Source organism: Nomascus leucogenys, chromosome 3 (assembly GCF_006542625.1).
Source record: "Nomascus leucogenys isolate Asia chromosome 3, Asia_NLE_v1, whole genome shotgun sequence".
Lineage (NCBI taxonomy): Eukaryota > Metazoa > Chordata > Mammalia > Primates > Hylobatidae > Nomascus > Nomascus leucogenys.
Window position 1 is genome coordinate 155863302 of NC_044383.1, and position 26447 is coordinate 155889748.

Here is a 26447-nt window from a genome sequence, read left to right on the forward strand (position 1 = left end):
AGGACTTGTTTTCCTTAACATTCTTTTAAACTTGTTTTCTTCCTATAGCTTTACATATATAAATACAACTATTCCTATTGATCATTATGCTGAGGTCTCAAGATGGTTGTGCGTCTCTAACAGACAGGAGATGCTGCAGTAGAATTTGCAGCACTTAGCCCTGTGTGCAGGCGGGAGTGAACACTGAGCCACCGCCACACCAAGCAAGAAATGGTGTATATATATCTCAATACGGATGGATGGATAGACAGACATTATTTAGACAAAGTCACATCAACTGTACAATTCACCCATTTAAGGTGTACAATTTAATGGCTCTGAACACAGAGTTGTTCAGCCACAATCAATTTTAGAACCTTTTTGTCACCTCAAAAAGAAACCTCCACCTCTTATGCAGTCTCCCTCCCCCCAGCCCCAGCCCCACACTCCTCAGCCCCTGTCTACCACTCATCCATTTTCCGCCTCTGTAGATTTCTTTGTTCTGAACATTTCATAAACATGGCATCGCACAGTTTGTGGCCTTTCGTGTCTGGCGTCATTCACTGAGCACTGTGTTTCCCAGGTTCTCGATGGCTGAGGGTTGTGTGGATGGACGACGTTTTGTTTGTCCGTCATCAGCTGAGAGACACTTGGTAGTTTCACTTTTTGGCCTCGTGAATAACGTTGCTATGAACCTTTCTTTACAAGTGTTTGTATGGACCTGCTTAGCAATTTCCTTAAATATGTGGAATGACATCCCCCTCAGATGTTAGTAACTAAAGCTTTTCTGTTTTTTTGATATGTACTTTTTGCCATGATAAGAAGCTATCATTGAATTCAGAGGTTTCAAGAATTGTGTGTAAAAAACATTTGGAATAAAAACCTCCACCTTAAGATGCAAAAGGGAAAAAAGGAAATTCTCCAGAAAGATTAATTGAAGAAGAAAAAAGCAAAAAGCATCTCACAGTCAGCACTTGTCAAATGAGGCCTGGGGGTCAGAGCCCCCTCTGTGCTCCTAGCACGTGAGTCATCAGGGGTCAGGCCTTGAAGAGTGTCTGCCATTCGTTCCGAGACAGGAAGTAAGAGATGATTGGCCAGGAGACTGCAGCTGCAGGTCGCAAGAGCAGCGCCTGGTGCCAGCTGCCACTCTCAGGCTTGGAGCAGAGAAGAGATGGAAACCAAATAACCGAGGGCCTGGCTCAGGACCTTCACGCAGTTTTCAAGAAATTCATCTTTTCTTGCCGTTTTTCTTGTGTTGAGTCAGGAAATTGAAAAACAGAAAAAATAAGCGTGAAAGTAGGTAGTTGACTCTCAAATTTATTCAGTTATTTTTAAGGAGTTTATCCTACTGATATGAGTAAAATAAAATTTTTGTTAGGAATAAGGAGAGCTTATTTTCTATCTAGACATACAGAGTCTTGTTTTGCCATTTGATAAGAGCATGGTCCATGCAGTCTGAGTAATTTGTTTACTCTCAGTTTTAATTAAACTTTTTAAGAATGATTTTTTTATACTGGATTTAGTCTTAAAAGCTAAGAAAGCCTCAATTCAGCTACTGCTTACATACACTATTTTAATTATATTAATGTTAAAAGAGTGATTAAATCTATTAGGAGTCACTGAGATTAGTATTTCAGAGACATCTAATGAAAGCGGTTTGACTAATGTAAATTATTCCAAGATGATGGTAGTATCTACAGGGGCGGGGGGTGGGATTAAATTCAGCCTTGCCTGGCTGTACTTCCTGTCTCATCCAGCTCTGTGATTCTTTGAATGTGAGCACGTTCTTAGAAGATAGTCTAATTTTATGAACTGACAGTTGTAACTCAGAGCTGTGCTGTTTCCTTAGGTAAATACTATGTGGGCTTTAGACAGCTGTCAGATACAACATGGGAATCTCAGATGGATGCAGGTGTTAACTGCAGTGCTGCTGGGTTGGTGGGTGCTGCCCTCATGGAGCATCTTTACCAACATGGGAGGTTCTGGCTCCTCCTGCCCCTGCTCAAGGAGGCTGAGGAGTAGCTGGACATGAGTAGAAGCTGGAGCAGCGCTCGCTTACATTCTGTAAGACTGTGCCCAACTACAATCTGAAGACTTCTAGTGAAGAGAAAGAATTTTAGTTATAAAATCAAACTAGGCCTTTTGGACCAAAGAAAATCAGTTTATTTTTGCTCTTTTGTTTACTAATAAATAACAATGTATTCATAATGTTTTCCCTGTTTAGATTTCCACCAACTTGTAGGACAAGCACCCTGATGAAGCAATATCTGAAACTTAAAATAGCACTTTTGTTCATACAAGTATCATTTTACATAACTGCCAATAAACCCTAGTAAATGAACCTTCCTTAGCATATAAACACAAAAACAGTTGAGCTGTTTACTGTTAAATATTTACTGTCAGGCTTTAGGAACTTTAAGAACTGGTTTTTCCAGTTTCCTGGTTCCCATCAGATGCCCTGGGACCCTGGACTCCATGGCCTCAGCAGGAAGAGCTCAGCTTTCCTTGTCTGTTATTCCAGAGCACCTTAAACCCTATTTCCAAAATACAGGCTACTTTTATTTACAAATTTTATTCATTGGGTTGGACAAGCCAAAGGCCATACCTTTCAATCATATTGAAGTGGTGATGTGAGCCTTAGACCTGGTGCCAACCCTCTGTCACGCTGACTTGGGCTCCCAGAATGTTCCCTAAATTCCAGAGTTCCTTAGAGAAGGAGAGTCACCAGGTGACTTTCTCTGTTACTGAGAAGATAACCTCAGATCCTCAGATTTTACTCCTGCAGCCTGTGAAAATGTTCTCTCCCCATGTAACCCCAGTTAACTTAAATTAGTTGTTTTTTCTGTTTGATTAGTAATTTTAAAGTTGGTCTTTGTTACCAAGCCTTTCACAAGTCCCAGGGTTACTGCACAGCGTTTTTGATACGGACCTCCTCACAGAAATTTGCCGAGAAGAGTGTAATTTACTTTATAAAAAAAGCACAAGGCAAACAGGCCTGAGAAGTACTTTTAAAGTATATTCTCTGGGAAATAAGAATTTTGCAATGAACACACTTTTAAAATAGTATCTTCTGTCTCCCAGACCTCCAGAAGCACAGGAAAAGAGCATAGGTGTTCTTGTTGATGCCGGATATAAATGCCCAGGTACCAAATCACAGAATACACAAACCCAGCATCCCAGAGCCCCCAGCACCAACACGGTGCTGCTACCATGCCAGATCATTCCTCAGTTCTACCTGGATTGTTTACACGGTGCTGCTGCCATGCCAGATCATTCCTCAATTCTACCTGGATTGTTTACACGGTGCTGCTGCCATGCCAGATCATTCCTCAATTCTACCTGGATTGTTTACACGGTGCTGCTGCCATGCCAGATCATTCCTCAGTTCTACCTGGATTGTTTACCCTCACTTCTGCTTAGAGTAGCGGCAAAAGAAAGCGTTGTTGAGGAAACTGAATGTCTATAAAAAGCATCTTGGGTTAAACTTCCCCTCTGGTCCTGACACCACTCCCCACAGTAGGTTCTCTGACTTGACAAGAGGACGTCTCAGGTTGTGTCCTACTGGCTCCTCGCCCCTCAAATCCTCCATTGGTTGTTTTGCCCATTTTGGATTTGATTATATGTGTAATTGTTTCAGGTAGAGAAATAAAAGAGGTAAATGATATGTAAATTGTGAAATGGGAGCAAGGCAAGTTTGGTTGAGTTTTAGCTTGAATGAACCTGACAGAAGTCGGCGTACTTAGGAAGAACGGGGTGAACTGGTGTGGCCCCAGCAGGTTCCGTTTCAGCCGTTTACTCTGCCTGAGATGAGATCTCATTGCTTCTTGATGCTCTTGCACCAGGAGTTGGCAAGTTCCTGCTTGGAACAGAATTGTTTAATGTTTATTGTTGACTTGTTGAGGCTTTATTTCACTGAAAAACTTACCCACACGTAACACTTGTTCAGAGCACACCCTGACTTCTAAGAATGAACATGTCTGTCATTTAGGCCAGGTTATTTTCAAGAGCAAACTTTTCAGTTTTCAGTGTGGGAAATAATCACCTTTCTTCTTCCCTTCACTCATTGTTAGTGCCATGAATAGGGCATTGTTGGTCGAGTGTCTGACCCAGGATGGCATCTGTTAGATGAACTGGTGATATCACTTTACATTCCTAAGGAATATTCACCTGTCCTTGTTGCAGCACGTCATAGCAGCTTTACCTATGAAGGGCCTTCAGAGCACATCAGTAGATGATAATTTGGTGCCATCTGTCTTTATTTCCATTATATTTTAATTTCTTGAGGATAGGACTTCCACGTTTGCACCTGGTTTAGTAGTTGTCAGCTATTGCTGACTGAACGGAACAAATCCAATTCTTCATTGCACAGATGAGATCGCCACAACCCACAGAAGTGGCATCACCTGCTTTCAGCCCCTTGGCCAGGTGGTGAGAGAAATGGGGCTTCCAGTTCAGGGCTCCCTCTGCTATAACTCAGGGATGGTCCCTAAGCTGGTGGTTAAAGTGTTCATATGAAGTAGGTCCAATCTGTGGTTGTTGGTTGTTGCTGTAATCAGTGTGTCAGCACAGAGTTCCGCAATTTCAGTATCTTTCTAAATAACTGACTGTGGAATGTTTGTAATCACACAGCACATAGGTAACGGGCTCACAAAGCAAAGGCCTTGTGAAGTCCATTCCTTCAGGGTGGAAACTGACTATTGGCAAAACACAGTTCTCAGGTTATCTGTTGTTCTTAACAACAAGCGTCTCAGTTCAGGGTAGGCTTATTGTGGTTTGCTTTTGCCTACAAAGGATGTATGTTGAGTAAGAATCTTGGCCTATTACACAGTAAGTCAATAATTGTGTCCTTGCAAATAAGCCTTGTGTTCTAAAATGGAATCAGCATATTTCCTTAGAAAGACACTTCCACTCATTCATTAATTGAGCAGCCCCAGTTGATAGAGAATCAGAATATCATGTTCTGATATTTAATCAGCAAACTCGTTTATTCAGTAGAAATTTGAATTCCTGTGATGTGCCAGACTTGTGAGGAGGGATACAGGGAAGATATGGCAAAGAGGCCCTTCAGAGAGCTCAGAGTCCTAAGAAAGTAAGAACAGCGGGCGAGAACTGCATAGGAGATGCACAGGGCACAGCAGGATGCAGGGACGAGGGATGGCCCCCGTCTGGGCATAGAAGGTGTCTCAGAGACTCCAAGGAGGAAGTGACTCCTGGACTAGATCGATAAAGGGTGGGTAGGATTTAATGAGTCAGAGGTAAGAACAAGGGAAGGAGCGGGACTGTTTCTGAAGAGAGAGCATAGAAATTCCCTGGGGTGTTTGGGAGCCACAGATGTGTGGCCCTAAAAAGGCCAGAGAATTCAGTGAGGAGTCTTGCCCAGATACACGGGGAGCTGTAATGAATTACCTGGGACAGCAGAAATGGAGGTGGAGATGAAGAGAGAAATGGCAGGTCATGTTCAGGAAGTGAAATTGCTAGGCCCTCATCATGATTACAGCATGAGATACAAGGAGGAGGCCCTAGTGTGGTTACTATTTCTCTAGTTCGGGTCTCTAAGGTAGGTTAACAGACAAGGGGAGGAGGTGATGAAGTCAGCTTTGTGAGGACTCTGTATGAGATGTTTCCAGACAGCTGGATATGCAAGTGTGAAACTTGGAAGAGAGTTTGGCATTGAAGATTTGGGAAGCATAAGACATATGTCTTTGTAAATAGGTAAGAATGAGGTTCAGTTGAGAGATGTACGTATAGTGTGATAAGGACAGTAAGCCAAGGAGAATAACACCTTCGTTGAAGGACCAGCAGAAAGACAGTGAACACAGAGATCATAGTGTCGAGGAACACGGGGGTGGGGGCGAGGGGGGCAGCGGGGCGTCAGAGGAATGGTAGAGCAGAGAGCGCTGGCATGCGGGGACGACCACGTGCAGCAGAGCGGTATGCGAGAAAAGACGGTTAGTACCCATTGGGCCTGAACCTTGGTCACTGCTCACCTTGTTGAGAACAATTCCAGGAGATTGGAGGAGCGGAGGCTGGTTGGAGTGGTTTGGTGTACGGATGAGTGGTGAGGCAGGAGAGACGGTGAGATCATCTTTTGAGGCGTTCGAATGTGAATCGAAAATCTGGACTAGCCAGATGGGAACATGGAGAGGAAGGAGGAGCGCCTGCTTGGTAAGAAATAGACGTCTGAGTGCTTGGCACAGGGATTAGGGTAACCCCCTAGAGAAGAGGAGGAAGTGCCTGTTTCAGTGTAGAGCAAGTGCAGAATGCCACTTTATGCTTTGCACACGTCCCTAAACCCAGACGCCTGGGAGAGCACGAGCTCACGGCTGCTCTGTGCTGTGCGCACGCGTCCCTAAACACAGATGCCTGGGAGAGCCAGCCCTTGTCGGATCTGCAGCCTAGCAGGGGGAAAGAGACAGGAAGCAGGAAGCAGAACCACATCCTAGCAGGGGAAATGGACAGGAAGCAGGACGCAGAACCAGGAAGCGGTGGCGTAGACGGGCCTGCAAAGGGGCAGCCAGAGCCCTGGAAAGCAGAGAGGCAGGGCTGAGCCCTGAGCTTCCGGTTGTGGGCGGGGTGGGCTGCACCTGAGCCCTGAGCTTCTGGTTGTGGGCGGGGTGGGCTGCACCTTTATTTGGCCACATTAAAAAGGGGCTATTTGAGCTAAGACTTGAAAAAATAAGAGAATTAACTATTCAGCTTTCTGGGTGAAGAGCATGCTAAGTAGATGGCCAGTGCCAGGGGTGGGGGTGTGCCTGTGTCAGGCAAATCAGGAGGAGCAAGGGACAGGGCAGCCTGGTGAGGGATTTCTCTGGCATTTATTCTGAGGGAAATGGGAACCTTGCTCAAGATTCGGAACGAAGGAATGACATGACCCAACTCACCTTTTGGAAGGATCAGCCTGCTGCCTCTGTTAAAACTAGGCTATAGTGCAGGGGTCCTTTAGTGGGGATCTGTGGTCTGAGACAGGAAAAAATATACCTGTGTTTTCACTAACTTCTAACTGAAATTTATCATTTCCTTTATGATATAGTCAAGAAAACAGTAATAATACAGCACCTGTGATTTTGTTACCAATAGAAATCAGATATTTTCATTACAGTTGGAGAAGTCCTTATATATTATTTACTCTCATCGTTGTCTCGAAACTCTGATTATTAGGCTCATTTCTAGGTCGTAGGTACAGTTTTTACAGGTTGAGTATGTCTTCCAGAAGTGTTTAGATTTCTGAATATTTCATTATACTTTTACCAGCCGAGCATCTCGAATCCCAAAACCTGAAATCCGAAAAGCTCCAGTGAGTATTTTGTTTCAGCGTCATGTCAGTGTTCAAAAAGTTTTGGATTTGGGAGTATTTTAGATTCTGTATTTTTAGAATAGGGGTTCTCAACCTATATAAAAAGGGGGCTAAATTACTGTATCTTACATTTGATTTTTATATTATTTTGAAAACCGTCTCATAATTAATTTCTTTATAAATCTGTGTATTTTATTATACTCATTAACTTGTTGTAAGAAAGTGTTTATAGGCTTCCTCAGGCTGCCAGAAAGATTCGTAATACAAAAGAGATTTTGTTTGTTTGTTTTTCCAAATTAACCTATCCATCACCTTCCGTAGTTACCTTTTGTGTATGTGTGTGTGGTAAAAGCACCTCAAATCTCCCCTCTAGGCAGATTTTCGGTATACAGTAGAGTGTTATTAACTCTAGTCCTCGTGCCATGCATTAGCTCTCCAGACCCACTCATCCCATGTAACTGCAACTCTGTCCTTGGACTTACTTCTTCCCATTTCCTCCCTCACCCAGTAACTCCCATTCTGCTCTCTGTTTATATGTATTTGGCATTTTCAAGATTCCACATGCAGGTGAGATTGTGCAGTATTTGTCTGACTTTGCCTGACTTATTTCACTTAACGTAATGTTCTGCACTTCCATCCGTGTTGTTACAGCATGACAGGGTTTTTTTTTTCTTTTTTTTTTTTAATAGCTGAACAGTATTCCATTCTGTATATGTACTGTTTTCTTCATTCATCGGTTGATAGATACTTAGGTCGGTTCTGTGCTTTGGCTGTTGTATAGAGTGCTGCAGGAAACATGGGTGCAGATATCTCATCGACATACTGATTTCAGTTGCTTTGGGTCTATACCTACAAGTGAGATTGCTGGGTCATATGGTAGTTCTATTTTTAGGCTTTTGAGGAACCTCCATACTGTTTTCTATAATGGCTGTGCCAATTTACGTGCCCACCAACAGTGTACAAGGGTTCCCCTTTCTCCACATCCTCACCAGCACTTATCTCTTGTCTTTTTTGACGACGGCCATCCTAGTACGTGGTGAGGTGATTTCACACCATGGGTTTGATTTGCTTCTCCCTGGTGATTAGTGTTGGACACCTTGCATATTCCTGCTGACCATTTGTGTACTGTCTTTAGAGAAATGTCTATTCGTATCCTTTGCCCATGTTTTAACTGGGTTATTTGTTTTTTGCTTTCAAGTTGTGTGAGTTCCTTACATATTTTGGATGTTAGCCCCTTGTTAGATGCATGGTTTGCAAATATTTTCTCCCAGTCCATAGACTGCCTTTTCATTTACTTCATTGGTCACTTTGCTGTTCAGAAGCTTTGCTATGTGAGGTAGTCCCGCTTGTTTATTTTTGCTTTTCTTGCCTGAGCCTTGGGGGGGTCATACTCCAAAAATGAGCTATAGAGAGAAACAATTTTGGAGCTGCCTCCAGGAATAGAAGACTGAGACAATTTGGACTCACTTTCCGGTTGAAGACAAATAGAAAAGCTAGCAAAACATTTTTAAAATAAAGCTATTTGAAGGTATCAATGAACTGAAAAGGTAATAAAGAAGTGCCATGTCAAGATCCTGTAGAAGACAGAGATCAAGGGAGGTCAGCTTGGCATTAGGAACCACTTATGCTCTGATGTGTTTGCCTGTCAAGAAGTAAGAAAACACAAATTAGTACTACTAGGGATAAGGCAGGGGATATTACTATAGACCCTTCTAAGAAGAAAGGGAAGCACTGCAAACAACTCTACACACATGCATTCAGCAACTTAGATGTAGGGGCCAAATCTCAGAAAAGCGCAGGTGACCACAACCCCCCAATACCAAACAGGTTCTTTAAAGAACTCCATAACTGTTAAAGAAATTGAATCTGTAGTTTGCAAGCTCCCCTCGAAAGACGCCTCTAGCCCAGAGGTGTCACTCAGTAATTTATCGTATGTTTAAAGAAGAATTAATACTAGTTCTACCGTCTCTTCCAGAAAACACAAGAAGATAGACCATTCCCCAGTGAGGCCAGTATTACCCTGACACCCAAACCAGACAAAAAAAAAATAGTGCAAAACAGAAAACTACAGACCATTATCCCTTATGAACATAGATACAAAAATCTTTAACAAAATATGAGTGAATCAAATCCAGCAATTAATTATACACTATGACCAAGTGGCTGGTTTAGTACTTAAAAATCAGTCAATGAAACCCTCCATATTAATAGATTAAGGAAGAAAAGTCACATGATCATATGAATCATTCAGAAAAAGGATTTGACAAAATTCAGTGCCCATTCATGGTAAAAAAAAAAAAAAAAAAAAAAAAAAAACTTTCAGAAAAATGTTAATGGAGAAGATCTTTCTCAACTTGATAAAGAACATCTACAAAAGCCCCTACAGCCAATGTAACACATAATATTAAAAGACTAATTGCTTTTCCCCAATATCAGGGATATTAGGGACAGAGATGTCTGCCCTCACCACTCTTACTCAGCGTAGTGCTGGAAGTTCTGTCTAGTGCAGTGAGGAAAGAAAAGGAAATAAAAAGCGTGCAGACAAAAAGAAGAAAACAAAACTGTCTCTATTTGCAAATGACATGATTCTCTAAATAAAAAATCCTAAAGAATCTACAAAAAAACTAGAGCTAGTTCGGGTGTGGTGGCTCATGCCTGTAATCCCAGCACTTTGGGAGGCTGAGGTAAGAGGATTACCTAAACCAAGAAGTTCAAGACCAGCCTGGGCAACATAGTAAGACCCCCATCTCTACAAAAATTGAAAAATTAGCTGGATGTGTTAACTACTCAGGGAGCTGAGGTGGGAGGGATTGTTTGAGCCAGAGAGGTCAAGGCTCTAGTGATTCATGATCACACCACCATACTCCAGCCTGGGCAACAGAGTGAGACCCTGTCTTTGGAAAACAAAAAAAAAACAAAAAAAAAAACTAGATCTAGTGAGAGTTCAGCAAGGCCTCAAGCTGCAAGACCTATATACCAAAAATCACTTGCATTTCTATATACTATTAATGAACATATGGAAACCTAAATTTAAAAGATAGTACTACTTAACAATTGTTGCACAAAAATGAATTACCTGGGCATAAATCAAATAAACATATACAGGATCTATATGCTAAAAATTGCAAAATACTGATAAAAGAAATCAAAGCAAACCCAAATAAGTGGAGACACATACTGTGTTCATGTCCTGGAAGGCTCAGCGGAGAGGTGGGTTCCCCCCAGACTGATATACAGGTTCGATGTACTTGCTAGCAAAAATCCCAGCAAGGTACTTTTTGTAGATACGCAAGATTATTCTAAAATTTATATGGAAGGGTGGTGAAACTAAAAGTCACAAAAATAATCTTGAAAAAGAATAATAAAATGGGCAGAATCACTGTACTTGATAACATACCTTGCTATATAACTGCAGTAATCAATACAGTGTAGTGTTGGTGAAGGGACAGACACAACATCAATGAAACAGAATGGAGAACCCAGACATAGACCCACGCAAGTACCACCAGCGGATTTGGACAAGGTGCAAAAGCAACTCATTGGAGGAAGGCAGCCTATTTAGCCAGTGTGGCTGGAGCATTGGATACCCATAAGCCAAAAAAAGAAAAAGGAAAAAAACAAAAGGACCTTGTCTTTGGCCTCACACTTTTGTAAAATTAACTCAAATGGAAAATGAAATTAAACGTAAAACATAAAACTATTACACTTTTGGGAAAAAAATAGAAGATCTTTGGTATCTAGGGTCAAGCAAAGAGTTCTTAGACTTCATACCAAAAGCATAATCTATAACAGGAAAAATTGATAAATTGGAAACATTTTTAACTCAACATTTTAAATTCAAAATTAAAAATGTCACTCTATTAGGATAAGGAAAAGACAAGCTACTGCCAGGGAGAAAATATTTGCAAACCTCCTGTCTGACAGAGATCTTACATCTAGAAAATATAAAGAATCTCAGAACTCAACATTAAAAACAATCCAGTTAGAAAGTAGGCAAAAGACAGACATTTTACCAAAAACATTCAGATGGTAAATAAGTACATGAAAAGTTGTTCAACATAATTAACCATTAGGGAAATGCAAATTAAAACCACAGTGAGATATCACTACACACGGATTAGAGCAGCTAAAATTAAAAATAAAATAGTGACACCACCAAATTCTGGCAAGGATGCGATCCTTATACACTAGCCTCTTACATGGCTGGTGTCGGTCACTCTGGAAAACAGTTTGGCAGTTTCTTAAAAAACTAATAATGCACTTACCATCTGAACTAGCAATCACATGCCTGGGCATTTATCCCAGAGAAATGAAAACTTAGGTTCATTCAAAAACCTGGGCATGAATATTCATAGCAGCTGTATTTGTAGTAGCACAGGTTGGAAACAACCCAGATGTCTTTAAATGGACAAATGTTTAACAGGCTGGTGCATCCATGCCATGAAGCACAGCTCGGCAATAAAGAGGGATGAGTGGCTGGCGCTTGGAGCCACCTGAATGGATCTCAGGGGAATTATACTGAGTAAAAAAGCCAATCCCAAAAGGTCACATACTACATGATTCTATTTATGTTACATTCTGAAAATGACAGGATAAAGAGATGGATAACAGATGACCAGTTGCCAGGGATTTGGGACAGCACAGGGGAGGTCTTATGTGGAGAAACAGTTTTGTTTCTTGATGGTAGTGGCAGGGGCTGCACAAACCCACCAGCTTTTGAAATTGCCTAGAACCTGAATAAGGATTGTGGGTGGCACTGATGCCAGCTTCCTGGTTTGGATATTGCCCTGTAGTATGTCAGATGTTACCATTGGTTAAGGATACATGGGGCCCTCTATCCTATCTTTGTCAATTCCTGTGAATCTATAGTCATTTGAAAATAAAAATTAAAAAATAATTCACCAACCAAACAGATACCTAAGGTCTCAGGGACACTGGGAAATTAAAAGTTTTAGGACAGAAAAAGCTGTTCCATGCAGCTGCTAACCCAGAGAAACCAGTGTGCCTGCATCAGAAGTGGACTTCAGGTAGAAACGGCCATGAGAGGAAGAAGGGACACTTGAGAAGAAAGGTCAGCGCCGCAGGGTCATTTCCGGATTCTCTAGATCTGTAAGTTAGTATGCACGGCTTCCAGATGCATCAGATGAAAACTGACACAACTGAAAAACGAAGCAGACGCATCCGTAATCACAGTGGGACGTGTGAGCACAGGGGTCCACAAACTGTGGCCAGTAGGCCAAGTCTGGCCTTTGGCCTGCTTTTGTGTGGGTCTGTGAGCTAAGAATGCCTTTTGGGGTTTTTAAAGGGTTGGTTTAAAAAAGAATATCTAACAGAAACTGTAGGGGGCCGGTGAAGCCTAAACTCTTCACTGTCTGGCCCCTGCAGAGGAAGTCTATGGAGCTTTAACAAAGCCTCTCTCAAGAGCTGATAGGACAAACAGACAGAAGGTTAGTATGGATTCGAATTTTTGAGCACATTTTGAACACAGTGAACACACTCATCCTAACGGACATATAGAATCCTGCACCCAAAAGCTATAGAGTAAACGCTTTTCCAGTGCATATGGAAAATCTACCAGAATTGACTAGATGACAGCTCATAAAGCAAGCTTCAGCAAATTTCAAACAATTGAAATCATCCATCTTTTTTCTGTCCACAGTAAGCTAGAAATCAGTGATAACAATAAGTTAAAATTCTCAGTTATTTGAAATTAAAATAGTACACTTCTAAATAATTCACAGGGAAACAGCAGAAACCACAGTGGGCATTATAAAATATTTTGAATGACAGTGAAAATATTGTCCATAAAAAATGTGTGGGATGAAGCTGAAAGCTGTTCTGAGAAGGAAATTTGTAGAATTAAATGAATATACTTTTAAAAAAAGTCAGTGATCTAAGTATACATCTCTATAAATTAATAAAAAATCAAACTCAGGGAGTGTGGTAGGTAGGAAGGAAATAGTAAAAGCAGGAATTAGTGAAATAGGAAATAAATGGAGAATAGAGAAAGGTTTTATTTACGTCATTTGCAGGAGTTCTCCCTCCTTGCTGGTGGGAATTCAAAGTGGTGCAGCCACTCTGTATGGCCGTGAGGTGGTTTCTTACAAAGCTAAACAGGTCTTAACACGCAGTCCAGTAGCTGCGCCCCTTGCTACGGCCACACCACAACCTGTACATAGAAGTTTCAGCAGCCCTATTCGTAACTACCAAAACTTGGAAGCAGCCAAGTTGTCCTTCAGTGGGTGATTAGATGAATGAACTGTAGTCCATCCAGACAGTGGAATGTTATTCAGTACTAAAAATAAGTCTATCAAGCTATGAAAAGACATGGAGGAAACTTAAATGCATGTTACTAAGTGACAGAAGCCAATCTGAAAAAGCTGCCTACTGTCTGATTCCAGCTATAGGAAGTCTGGAAAAGGGAGAACTGTGGAAACAGTAGAAAGATGAGTGCTTGCCAGGGGCTCAGGGTAGGGAGGCTGAGCAGGCAGGCAGGAGGACTTCAGGGCAGTGTACCTGCTCCAGATGGTGCTCTTATGGTGGGTCCAGGTCATTACACATTTGTCCAAACTCGCAGAATGTACACCACCGAGAGTGAACCCTCGTGTCAACTGTGGTCTTGAGGGACATGTCAGTGTGGGTTCGTCGATTGTAACAAATGTGTCCTCCAGGGATTGGCGGGTGGAGGCACTGATCTGTAGAGAAGCAGAGGGTATGTGGGAAATCTCTGTACCTTCCTTTCAATTTTGCTGTGAACCTAAAACTGTTCTAAAAACATTAAGTCCTTTTTTTAAGTTAATTTGAAAAGATGAATAAAACTGATAAACCTGTTACTAAATTGATCAAGAAAAGGAGAAAGCACAAATTGCCAGTATATGGCATGAAAAAGGGACATCTGCTTACATAGATAATGCAGACTAGAGAGATGCGGGAATATTTATACCAATACATTTGAAACTTCAAGTAAAATGTGTGCCATGAAGAGTAATTGTGTTAAAAAATTTCAGATAAAATGAACACGTTCCTTGAAAAATACAACCTAATAAGACTGAAGTATGAAGAAGTAGAAAACTAGAAAACTTGAATGGTTCCATGTCTGCTGAAGACATTGAATCTGAAATGAAAACTCTGCCCACAAGGAAACCCCAGGATCAGAGGGCTTCCCTGTGAGTTTTTCCAGACGCCTAAGGAGGAACCAGCAGCTGTGCTACGCCCATTCTTCCAGAGAGCAGAAGAAGAAGGAAGGCTTTCCAACTGTTTCTATCAGTCCAGCAAAATCCTGATGCAAAAATCTAACAAAGACTCACAAGAAATAAAAATTTAGGCCAGTCTGTTTCATGAAAATAAAGCTTCCAAACAAAATATTAACAAATCAAATCCAGCAATATATAAAACCAATTATACATGATGACCAAGTTGGGTTTATTTTTGGAATGCAAGCTTGATTTAACATTTGAAAACCATTGTAAATAACAATGAATAAGAAAAAGGATATAGTGGATGCTAAAAAAAATACTTGATTAAATTCAGTACCTGTTCATGGCAGTCACCTTCAGGCTTCTATAGGAAATACACTTCTCACTAACACATCCTGTTAGCATCTGCTCAGCCCTGTGTACGTGTATAATGGTTGCTCTTTTTAAAAACGAGTGTTGTTTTGGATAATTTTGTACAATAGAAAGTGTCGTACAGTACTATTTTAGGATAAAGTAGTGCTGTGCAACAAAAATCATTTTGATTAAACCTTAGATTAACTCTCGGATAATCTCAGTTCATGACAAATTTCTTACAGTGGTTAGCAAGCTTCTATTTTAGTAAATGAAGCCTTCTTTTTTTTTTTTTTAACTTACTTTTTAATTTTTTATTTTTATTATTATACTTTAGGTTTTAGGGTACATGTGCACAATGTGCAGGTTTGTTACATATGCATCCATGTGCCATGTTGTTTTGCTGCACCCATTAACTCGTCATTTAGCATTAAGTATATCTCCTAATGCTGTCCCTCCCCCCTCCCCCCACCCCACAACAGTCCCCAGAGTGTGATGATCCCCTTCCTGTGTCCATGAGTTCTCATTGTTCAATTCCCACCTGTGAGTGAGAACATGCAGTGTTTGGTTTTTGTCCTTGCAATAGTTTACTGAGAATGATGTTTTCCAGTTTCATCCATGTCCCTACAAAGGATATGAACTCATCATTTTTTATGGCTGCATAGTATTCCATGGTGTATATGTGCCACATTTTCTTAATCCAGTGTATCGTTGTTGGACATTTGGGTTGGTTCCAACTCTTTGCTATTGTGAATAGTGCCACAATAAACATACCTGTGCATGTGTCTTTATAGCAGCATGATTTATAGTCCTTTGGGTATATACCCAGTAATGGGATGGCTGGGTCAAATGGTATTTCTAGTTCTAGATCCCTGAGGAATCGCCACACTGACTTCCACAATGGTTGAACTAGTTTACAGTCCCACCAACAGTGTAAAAGTGTTCCTATTTCTCCACATCCTCTCCAGCACCTGTTGTTTCCTGACTTTTTAATGATGGCCATTCTAACTGGTGTGAGATGGTATCTCATTGTGGTTTTGATTTGCATTTCTCTGATGGCCAGTGATGATGGGCATTTTTTCATGTGTTTTTTGGCTGCATAAATGTCTTCCTTTGAGAAGTGTCTGTTCATATCCTTTGCCCACTTTTTGATGGGGTTGTTTATTTTTTTTCTTGTAAATTTGTTTGAGTTCGATGTAGATTCTGGATATTAGCCCTTTGTCAGATGAGTAGGTTGCAAAAATTTTCTCCCATTCTGTAGGTTGCCTGTTCACTCTGATGGTAGTTTCTTTTGCTGTGCAGAAGCTCTTTAGTTTAATTAGATCCCATTTGTCAATTTTGGCTTTTGTTGCCATTGCTTTTGGTGTTTTAGACATGAAGTCCTTGCCCACGCCTATGTCCTGAATGGTATTGCCTAGGTTTTCTTGTAGGATTTTAATGGTTTTAGGTCTAACATTTAAGTCTTTAATCCATCTTGAATTAATTTTTGCATAAGGTGTAAGGAAGGGATCCAGTTTCAGCTTTCTACATAGGGCTAGCCAATTTTCCCAGCACCATTTATTAAATAGGGAATCCTTTCCTCACCTAATTTCTTGTTTTTGTCAGGTTTCTCAAAGATCAGATAGTTGTAGATATGCGGCATCATTTCTGAGGACTCTGTTCTGTTCCATTGATCTATGTCTCTGTTGTGGTACCAGTACCATGCTGTTTTGGTTACTGTAGCCTTGTAGTATAGTTTGAAGTCAGGTAGCGTGATGCCTCCAGCTTTGTTCTTTTGGCTTAGGATTGACTTGGCGATGCGGGCTCTTTTTTGGTTCCATATGAACTTTAAAGTAGTTTTTTCCAATTCTGTGAAGAAAGTCATTGGTAGCTTGATGGGGATGGCATTGAATCTATAAATTACCTTGGGCAATATGGCCATTTTCACGATATTGATTCTTCCAACCCATGAGCATGGAATGTTCTTCCATTTGTTTGTATCCTCTTTTATTTCATTGAGCAGTGGTTTGTAGTTCTCTTTGAAGAGGTCCTTCACATCCCTTGTAAGTTGGATTCCTAGGTATTTTATTCTCTTTGAAGCAATTGTGAATGGGAGTTCACTCATGATTTGGCTCTCTGTTTGTCTGTGATTGGTGTACAAGAATGCTTGTGATTTTTGTACATTGATTTTGTATCCTGAGACTTTGCTGAAGTTGCTACTCAACTTAAGGAGATTTTGGGCTGAGACGATGGGGTTTTCTAGCTATACAATCATGTCATCTGCAAACAGGGACAATTTGAGTTCCTCTTTTCCTAATTGAATACCCTTTATTTCCTTCTCCTGCCTGATTGCTCTGGCCAGAACTTCCAACACTATGTTGAATATGAGTGGTGAGAGAGGGCATCCCTGTCTTGTGCCAGTTTTCAAAGGGAATACTTCCAGTTTTTGCCCATTCAGTATGATATTGGCTGTGGGTTTGTCATAGATAGCTCTTATTATTTTGAGATACGTCCCATCAATTTATTGAGAGTTTTTAGCATGAAGGGTTGTTGAATTTTGTCAAAGGCCTTTTCTGCATCTATTGAGATAATCATGTGGTTTTTGTCTTTGGTTCTGTTTATATGCTGGATTACATTTATTGATTTGCATATGTTGAACCAGCCTTGCATCCCAGGGATGAAGCCCACTTGATCATGGTGTATAAGCTTTTTGATGTGCTGCTGGATTCGGTTTGCCAGTATTTTATTGAGGATTTTTGCATCAATGTTCATCAAGGATATTGGTCTGAAATTCTCTTTTTTGGTTATGTCTCTGCCAGGCTTTGGTATCAGGACGATGCTGGCTTCATAAAATGTGTTAGGGAGGATTCCCTCTTTTTCTATCGATTGGAATAGTTTCAGAAGGAATGGTACCACTTCCTCCTTGTACCTCTGGTAGAATTCGGCTGTGAATCCATCAGGTCCTGGACTCTTTTTGGTTGGTAAGCTATTGATTATTGCCACAATTTCAGAACCTGTTATTGGTCTATTCAGAGATTCAACTTCTTCCTGGTTTAGTCTTGGGAGGGTGTATTTGTCGAGGAATTTATCCATTTCTTCTAGATTTTCTAGTTTATTTGCACAGAGGTGTTTGTAGTATTCTCTGATTGTAGATTGTATTTCTATGGGATCAGTGGTGATATCCCCTTTTTCATTTTTTATTGCATCTCTTTGATTCTTCTCTCTTTTCTTCTTTATTAGTCTTGCTAGCGGTCTATCAATTTTGTTGATCTTTTCAAAAAACCAGCTCCTGAGTTCATTAATTTTTTGAAGGGTTTTTTGTGTCTCTATTTCCTTCAGTTCTGCTCTGATTTTAGTTATTTCTAGCCTTCTGCTAGCTTTTGAATGTGTTTGCTCTTGCTTTTCTAGTTCTTTTAATTGTGATGTTAGGGTGTCAATTTTGGATCTTTCCTGCTTTCTCTTGTGGGCATTTAGTGCTATAAATTTCCCTCTACACACTGCCTTGAATGTGTCCCAGAGATTCTGGTATGTTGTGTCTTTGTTCTCATTGGTTTCAAAGAACATCTTTATTTCTGCCTTCATTTCATTATGTACCCAATAGTCATTCAGGAGCAGGTTGTTCAGTTTCCATGTAGTAGAGCAGTTTTGAGTGAGTTTCTTAATCCTGAGTTCTAGTTTGATTGCACCGTGGTCTGAGAGACAGTTTGTTGTAATTTCTGTTCTTTTACATTTGCTGAGGAGAGCTTTACTTCCAACTATGTGGTCAATTTTGGAATAGGTGTGTTGTGGTGCTGAAAAAAATGTATATTCTGTTGATTTGGGGTGGAGAGTTCTGTAGATGTCTATTAGGTCCACTTTGTGCAGAGCTGAGTTCAATTCCTGGATATCCTTGTTAACTTTCTGTCTCGTTGATCTGTCTAATGTTGACAGTGGGGTGTTAAAATCTCCCATTATTATTGTGTGGGAGTCTAAGTCCCTTTGTAGGTCACTCAGGACTTGCTTTATGAATCTGGGTGCTCCTGTGTTAGGTGCATATATATTTAGGATAGTTAGCTCTTCTTGTTGAATTGATCCCTTTACCATTATGTAATGGCCTTCTTTGTCTTTTTTGATCTTTGTTGGTTTAAAGTCTATTTTATCAGAGACTAGGATTGCAACCCCTGCCTTTTTTTGTTTTCCATTTGCTTGATAGATCTTCCTCCATCCCTTTATTTTGAGTCTATGTGTGTCTCTGCACGTGAGATGGGTTTCCTGAATACAGCACACTGATGGGTCCTGACTCCTTATCCAGTTTGCCAGTCTGTGTCTTTTAATTGGAGCATTTAGCCCATTTACATTTAAAGTTAATATTGTTATGTGTGAATCTGATCCTGTCATTATGATGTTAGTTGGTTATTTTGCTCATTAGTTGATGCAGTTTCTTCCTGGCCTTGATGGTCTTTACGGTTTGGCATGTTTTTGCAGGGGCTGGTACCGGTTTTTCCTTTCCATGTTTAGTGCTTCCTTCAGGAGCTCTTTTAGGGCAGGCCTGGTGGTAACAAAATCACTCAGCGTTTGCTTGTCTGTAAAGTATTTTATTTCTCCTTCACTTATGAAGCTTAGTTTGGCTGGATATGAAATTCTGGGTTGAAAATTCTTTTCTTTAAGAATGTTGAATATCGGCCCCCACTCTCTTCTGGCTTGTAGAATTTCTGCCGAGAGATCAGCTGTTAGTCTGATGGGCTTCCCTTTGTGGGTAACGTGACCTTTCTCTCTGGCTGCCCTTAACATTTTTTCCTTCATTTCAACATTGGTGAATCTGACAATTATGTGTCTTGGAGTTGCTCTTCTCGAGGAGTATCTTTGTGGCGTTCTCTGTATTTCCTGAATCTGAATGTTGGCCTGCCTTGCTAGATTGGGGAAGTTCTCCTGGATAATATCTTGCAGAGTGTTTTCCAACTTGGTTCCATTCTCCCCGTCATTTTCAGGTACACCAATCAGATGTAGGTTTGGTCTTTTCACAAAGTCCCAAATTTCTTGGAGGCTTTGTTCATTTCTTTTTATTCTTTTTTCTCTAAACTTTCCTTCTTGCTTCATTTCATTCATTTCATCTTCTATCAGCGATACCCTTTCTTCCAGTTGATCACATCGGCTACCGAGGCTTCTGCAATCTTCGTGTAGTTCTCGATACTTGGCTTTCAGCTCCATCAGCTCCTTTAAGCCCTTCTCTCCATTGGTTATTCTAGTTATCCATTCGTCTAATTTTTTTTCAAAGTTTTTAACTTCTTTGCTATTGTTTTGAATTTCCTCCCGTAGCTCGGAGTAGTTTGATCGTCTGAAGCCTTCTTCTCTCAACTCGTCAAAGTCATCCTCCGTCCAGCTTTGTTCCATTGCTGGTGAGGAACTGCGTTCCTTTGGAGGAGGAGAGGTGCTCTGCTTTTTAGAGTTTCCAGTTTTTCTGCTCTGTTTTTTCCCCATCTTTGTGGTTTTATCTACTTTTGGTCTTTGATGATGGTGATGTACAGATGGGTTTTTGCTGTGTATGTCCTTTCTGTTTGTTAGTTTTCCTTCTACCAGACAGGACCCTCAGCTGCAGGTCTGTTGGAGTTCACTAGAGGTCCACTCCAGACCCTGTTTGGCTGGGTGTCAGCAGCAGTGGCTGCAGAACAGCGGATTTTCGTGAGACCACAAATTCAGCTGTCTGATAGTTCCTCTGAAGTTTTGTCTCAGAGGAGTACCCAGCTGAGTGAGGTGTCAGTCTGTCCCTACTGGGTGGTGCCTCCCAGTTAGGCTGCTCGGGGGTCAGGGACTCACTTTAAGAGGCAGTCTGTCTGTTCTCAGATCTCCAGCTGCGTGCTGGGAGAACCACTACTCTCTTCAAAGCTGTCAGTCAGACAGGGACATTTAAGTCTGCAGAGATTCCTGCTGAAATTTTTGTTTGTCTGTGCCCTGCCCCCAGAGGTGGAGCCTACAGAGGCAGGCAGGCCTCCTTGAGCTGTGGTGGGCTCCACCCAGTTCGAGCTTCCTGGTTGCTTTGTTTACCTAAGCAAGCCTGGACAATGGCGGGCGCCCCTCCCCCAGCCTCGCTGCCGCCTTGCAGCTTGATCTCAGACTGCTGTGCTAGCAATCAGCGAGACTCCGTGGGCATAGGACCCTCCGAGCCAGGTGCGGGACACAATCTCCTGGTGTGCCATTTTCCAGGCTCTTGGAAAAGCACAGTATTAGGGTGGGACTGACCCGATTTTCCAGGTGCCGTCTGTTACCCCTTTCTTTGACTAGGAAAGGGAACTCCCTGACCCCTTGTGCTTCCCGAGTGAGGCAATGCCTCGCCCTGCTTTGGCTCGCGCACAGTGCGCTTCACCGACTGTCCTGCACCCACTGTTTGACACTGCCTAGTGAGATGAAACGGGTACCTCAAACAGAAATGCAGAAATCACCCGTCTTCTGTGTTGCTCAGGCTGGGAGCTGTAGACCGGAGCTGTGCCTATTCAGCCATCTTGGCTCCCAGCCTTAACTTCTAAAGGGGATAAAATATCTGTTACTTTTTTCCTAATTTATTTCAGTTTTATTTAAAATAGCTCTTGGTTAATTTGAGCTACATAGATAAGCCAGACAATGACGGATTCAGTTTCACGTACCTCATTTATGGACTCATGTGGACACTCGCTAGATATCGGTATCACTTTCCATGGAGCCAGTGTCAGCCAGGAGGTAGAGGGTATCTCGTGCAGCATCCTCGCTAATGCAGGAACCCTCTACAGCATCTTAGGATAGCTTCCCCGTTTGAGAACAGAATGTTGGACATCGAGGTAAACTTGACAGTGAAAAGAAATACTTCATATCGGTATGGTCTTAATTTGCAAAGATTATCAGCCTATCAACCTAGTGAGATACATAAGCCATTTTATTCTTAAATGATAAGTGTTCATTTAAAGTTAGATCTTTCGTAACAAATACTCATAATTACAACAATTACGATTTTTAAATACAATAAACTTAATAGTGTCTAAAATGATACTCTCTTGGCTTCCCTGTCTGTCCCTTTGCCTTTGAAGAAAGTTGTTCAGGAAAGAATGCATCCAGAAGTGAATGATCATGTGAGCTTTTTCCTAGTGGATCAAAGTTTTCACCATTTCTGTTCTCAGCATAGAGGTTCCTGGGAGGCAAGAGACACTGTGCTCACTGCCTGTGTATGTGGAGCAGGCCTGAGGAAGTGTCTGAGGTTGGAGTGGGTGGGTGGATGGATGAAGACACACTCTTACTGAGGAGGCACCCTCATTTCTGTCAGCTGAGGTTGTTCCAAGGCCTCTAATCAGTAGAGCTGGTGAAGCTCAGCTTTGAGGATGCAGCTGGGGTGATGCTGTCCAGTTACTGAGCGAGCATCCATTCTGAGCAGAGTAACTGCAGTGCTGAGATCTGTTTCCCGCATGTGTGACTCCTGTCTTACATTTTTGGTGTGTGTTCTGGTCTCCACAGCCTGATTACATCAACCCCAGAGCCGTGCAGCTGGGCTCCCTTCTCGTCCGCGGCCTCACCACTCTGGTTTTAGTCAACAGCGCGTGTGGCTTCCCCTGGAAGACGAGTGATTTCATGCCCTGGAATGTATTTGATGGGAAGCTTTTTCATCAGAAGTACTTGCAATCTGAAAAGGGTTATGCTGTGGAGGTTCTTTTAGAACAAAATGTGAGTTCACAGACACCTACCTTTCACCAGAAACATCCCTGTAGCTCCAGGCTACACAAAAAACATGAAGTCGGCTGTTGCATTTTTCAAATTAATGCTTTCCAAATAAAGGATTCCGTTAAACCAGGAACACATGATTTGAAGCATCAGGCTTCTGCATCAACATAGCTAATACAAGCTGAATATCCCTTATCTGAAATACTTAGGACCAGAAGTGTTTTGGATTTTGAATGTTTTTGGAATTTTGGAATGTTTGCATATACAGTTGATCCTTGAACAATGCAAGGGTTAAGGGCTCCAAATCCTTCTGCACTGGAAAACCTGTATATAATTTTTGACTCCACCAAAATGTTACTACAAAGAGCCTACTGTTGACCAGAAGCCTTAACCAATAACATAAGCAGTCAGTTAACACATCATTTGTATTATATATATATATTATATACTGTATTCTTACAATAAAGTAAGTGAGCTAGAGAAAAGAAAATGTGATTAAGAAAATCATAAGAGAGAACTATATTTACTGTCCACTAAATGGAGGTGATCATCATCACATTGAGTGGGCTGAGGAAAAGGAGGAAGAGGGGTGGGTCTTGCTGCCTCAGGCGTGGCAGAGGCAGAAGAAAATTCGAGTGTAAGTGATCTATGCAGTTCAAACCCATGTTGTTCAAGGGTCAGCTGTACATACATAGTGAGATATCTTGGGGCTGAGACCCAAATCTAAACACAAAATTCATGTATGTCTCATATACTCCTTATACAATAGCCCGAAGGTAATTTTATACAATATTGTTAATGACGTGCATGGAACGGTGTTTTCACTGCATCCATCACATGAGACCAGGTGTGGAATTTTCCACTTATAGCAGTTTTAGATTTTGGATTTTCAGATTAGGAGTGCTCAACCTGTAGCTTCTTCCAGAATTCTTAAAAAGGGTTCAGGACTCCCAAACTTATGCTTAGGTAGGGCGAGCAGCATCACACCCAGTCTGACACATTTTTAATTTTTGAAGTGCTTTTTACTCCTCTCCCCATTTCTCGCACACACATGCACACACATATGTAATACACATACTTTTTTTTTTGAGGCAGGGTCTTGCTCTGTTGCCCAGCCTGGAGTACAGTGGTGCAATCTCCACTGACTGCAAAATTCCACCTCTTGAGCTCAAGTGATCCTCCCTCCTCAGCCTTCTGAGTAGCCAGGACCACAGGTGCGCATCACCATGCCCAGCTAATTTTTTTTTTTTTATGTTCTCAAACAGCTGCCCTTTATTGAACACCTACTATGTACCACACATTTTTTTATATATGGCGGGGCAAGATTCATCCAGATAGGAATGTTTCCAGCCTTCTGTGAATATGCTGAAAACAACTGCACACTTTAATATGGTGAATTTTATGGTATGTGAATTTTATCTCAGTAAAGCTGTCATTTTTTAAAAGAAATACCAAGTCTTTTTTTTGAAATATACTTATTTTAACATGTCATCAATACAAAATCATTAACAAAATATTTTGCATTTTTCATACTGTCTTCAAAATCCACCGTGAATTTTATACCTAAAGATTTTCAATTTGAATGCTAAATTTCCTTTGGAACTTAATTTGCATTTAGATTTTATAAATTTTACAATTGACAATGTAGACTTATATACTCAAGTTTTTCCAAACACACTTAAATGTTGCCCAATATTTGAATGGTGTGTCAGTTTTTAAATTTAAATTGATAAAAATTAAAGTTAAAAGTTCAGTTCCTCAATCACGCCCACCAGACGTGGCCAGTGGTTACCACTGTGGACAGTGCAGGCTGCACTGCTTCTCAACCAAGGGGGAACGACTTGCCAGACACGCCCTTGTTGGATTATAATAGATGTCCACAAAATATGTTTATTATCAGGATTTAAAAAGGAAGAATTTCTCGTTCTAAACCAACTGCAAGTAAAACACGGTATAGAGAAGGAGAAATTCTTGACACCAGAAGGAGTAAATGCTCAGCACATTATTGTTTTTGGCTAAGTTACTAAAGCAAGAGTATTGTTCTTTTTTTTTTTTTTTTTTAATTTTTTTTTGCACCCAAAACAAACATTTTCTAAAAATACATACAAACAAAAAGATGCATATCAAACATATTAGGAAGGTTGCACATGGTAAGACGGGGAATAGAAATGGGGGGTGGGAATTAAAGGAAATAAATGAGAGAGGGACTTTGTATGGATCAATGATAATAACTCAATCCTCTATTTGACAAAGAAGAAGGAGAAGGAAGAGGAAGAAAAAGAAAGTGGGATAAAGGATCAGAAAGGGAGGAAAATAGAAAAAATTAGAGTACGACTCCAGGGTAGACCTGTTTTGTTGTCGCTGGGTTGGTTGGTTGGTTTGTCTGTTGTATTTTTCATAGGTTTCGCCATGTTGGCCAGGCTGGTGTCGGACTCCCAGCCTCAAGTGATCAACCCGCCTCGGTCTCCCAGAGTGCTGGGACCACAGGCGTGAGCCACCACGTCCAGCCCGCACATTGCGTCTGGCCTCCGTGGTAGACCTCCCAGACGGGGCGGCCGGGCAGAGGCGCTCCTCACTTCCCAGACGGGGCGGCCGGGCAGAGACGCTCCTCACTTCCCAGACGGGGCGGCCGGGCAGAGGCGCTCCTCACTTCTTCCCAGATGGGGTGGCCGGGCAGAGACGCTCCTCACTTCCCAGAAGGGGCGGCCGGGCAGAGGCGCTCCTCACTTCTTCCCAGATGGGGTGGCCGGGCAGAGACGCTCCTCACTTCCCAGAAGGGGCGGCCGGGCAGAGGCGCTCCTCACTTCTTCCCAGATGGGGCGGCCAGGCAGAGGTGCTCCTCACCTCCCAGACGGGGCGGTGGCCGGGCAGAGGCGCTCCTCACTTCCCAGACGGGGCGGCCGGGCAGAGACGCTCCTCACTTCCCAGACGGGGCAGCCGGGCAGAGACGCTCCTCACTTCTTCCCAGACGGGGCGGCCGGGCAGAGACGCTCCTCACTTCCCAGACGGGGCAGCCGGGCAGAGACGCTCCTCACTTCTTCCCATACGGGGCGGCCGGGCAGAGGCGCTCCTCACTTCTTCCCAGATGGGGCGGCCGGGCAGAGGTGCTCCTCACCTCCCAGACGGGGCAGCCGGGCAGCGGCGCTCCTCACCTCCCAGACGGGGCGGTGGCCGGGCAGAGGCGCTTCCCACATCCCGGACAATGGGCGGCCGGGCAGAGGCTCTCCTCACATCCCAGGCGATGGGCGGCCGGGCAGAGACCCTCCCCACCTCCCGGACCGGGCGGCCGCCGGGCAGAGGCTGCAATCCCAGCACCCTGGGAGGCCAAGGCAGGCGGCTGGGAGGCAGAGGCTGCAGCGAGCCAAGACCACGCCACCGCACTCCAGCCCGGGCAACACGGAGCACCGAGTGAGCGAGACCCCATCTGCAGTCCCAGCACCTCAGGAGGCCGAGGCAGTCAGACCACTCGAGGCTAGGAGCTGGAAACCAGCCTGGCCAACATGGCGAAACCGCGCCTCCAGCCAAAGGAGAAAAACAAGGGCGAGGTGGTGGCGCAGGAGAATCACCGGAGCCAGAGGCAGGGAGTCTGCAGTGAGCCGAGTACACTCCAGCCTGGGCAACAGAGGGCAGGAAAAGGGAAGGAAGGAAGGAGGGAAGGATGGAGGGAGGGAGGAAGGAAGGAAGGTAGGTAGGTCCCAGCTAATTTTGGTATTTTCTGTAGAGATGAGGTTTTTCCATGTTGCCCAGGCTGGTCTTGAACTCCTGGGCTCAAAGTGATCCGCCTGCCTCAGCCTCCCAAAGTACTGGGATTACAGGCGTGAGCCACCGCGACCAGCCCCTCTCCTCATTTTTTAATGAGGAACTAATACTCCCTGCAAAAGTGCCCCCACAGATACCAGACTAATCTGATAGGTGTAGTTATGATTTATTACTTGAAAATACTCCCCAAAGGCTGCCAGTTTAGTTGGGGACGCTGGCTGCTGTCCAGC

General features: G+C 42.5%; 1 protein-coding gene across 8 annotated transcripts in view; it reads left to right on the forward strand.

Annotated features, from left to right (window-relative positions):
* FAM120B (family with sequence similarity 120B) overlaps positions 1 to 26447 on the forward strand; it is a 117707-nt gene that overhangs the window by 63004 nt on the left and 28256 nt on the right. For 5 of the 8 annotated variants that reach the window (XM_030809995.1, XM_030809990.1, XM_030809994.1 and 2 more), the window contains one exon: positions 22255 to 22461. The exons of the other annotated variants lie outside the window; for them this stretch is intronic. In XM_030809995.1, coding sequence (XP_030665855.1) covers positions 22255 to 22461 — 207 coding nt within the window. The remainder of the gene's footprint in view (positions 1 to 22254; positions 22462 to 26447) is intronic. 8 annotated transcript variants of the gene reach the window in all.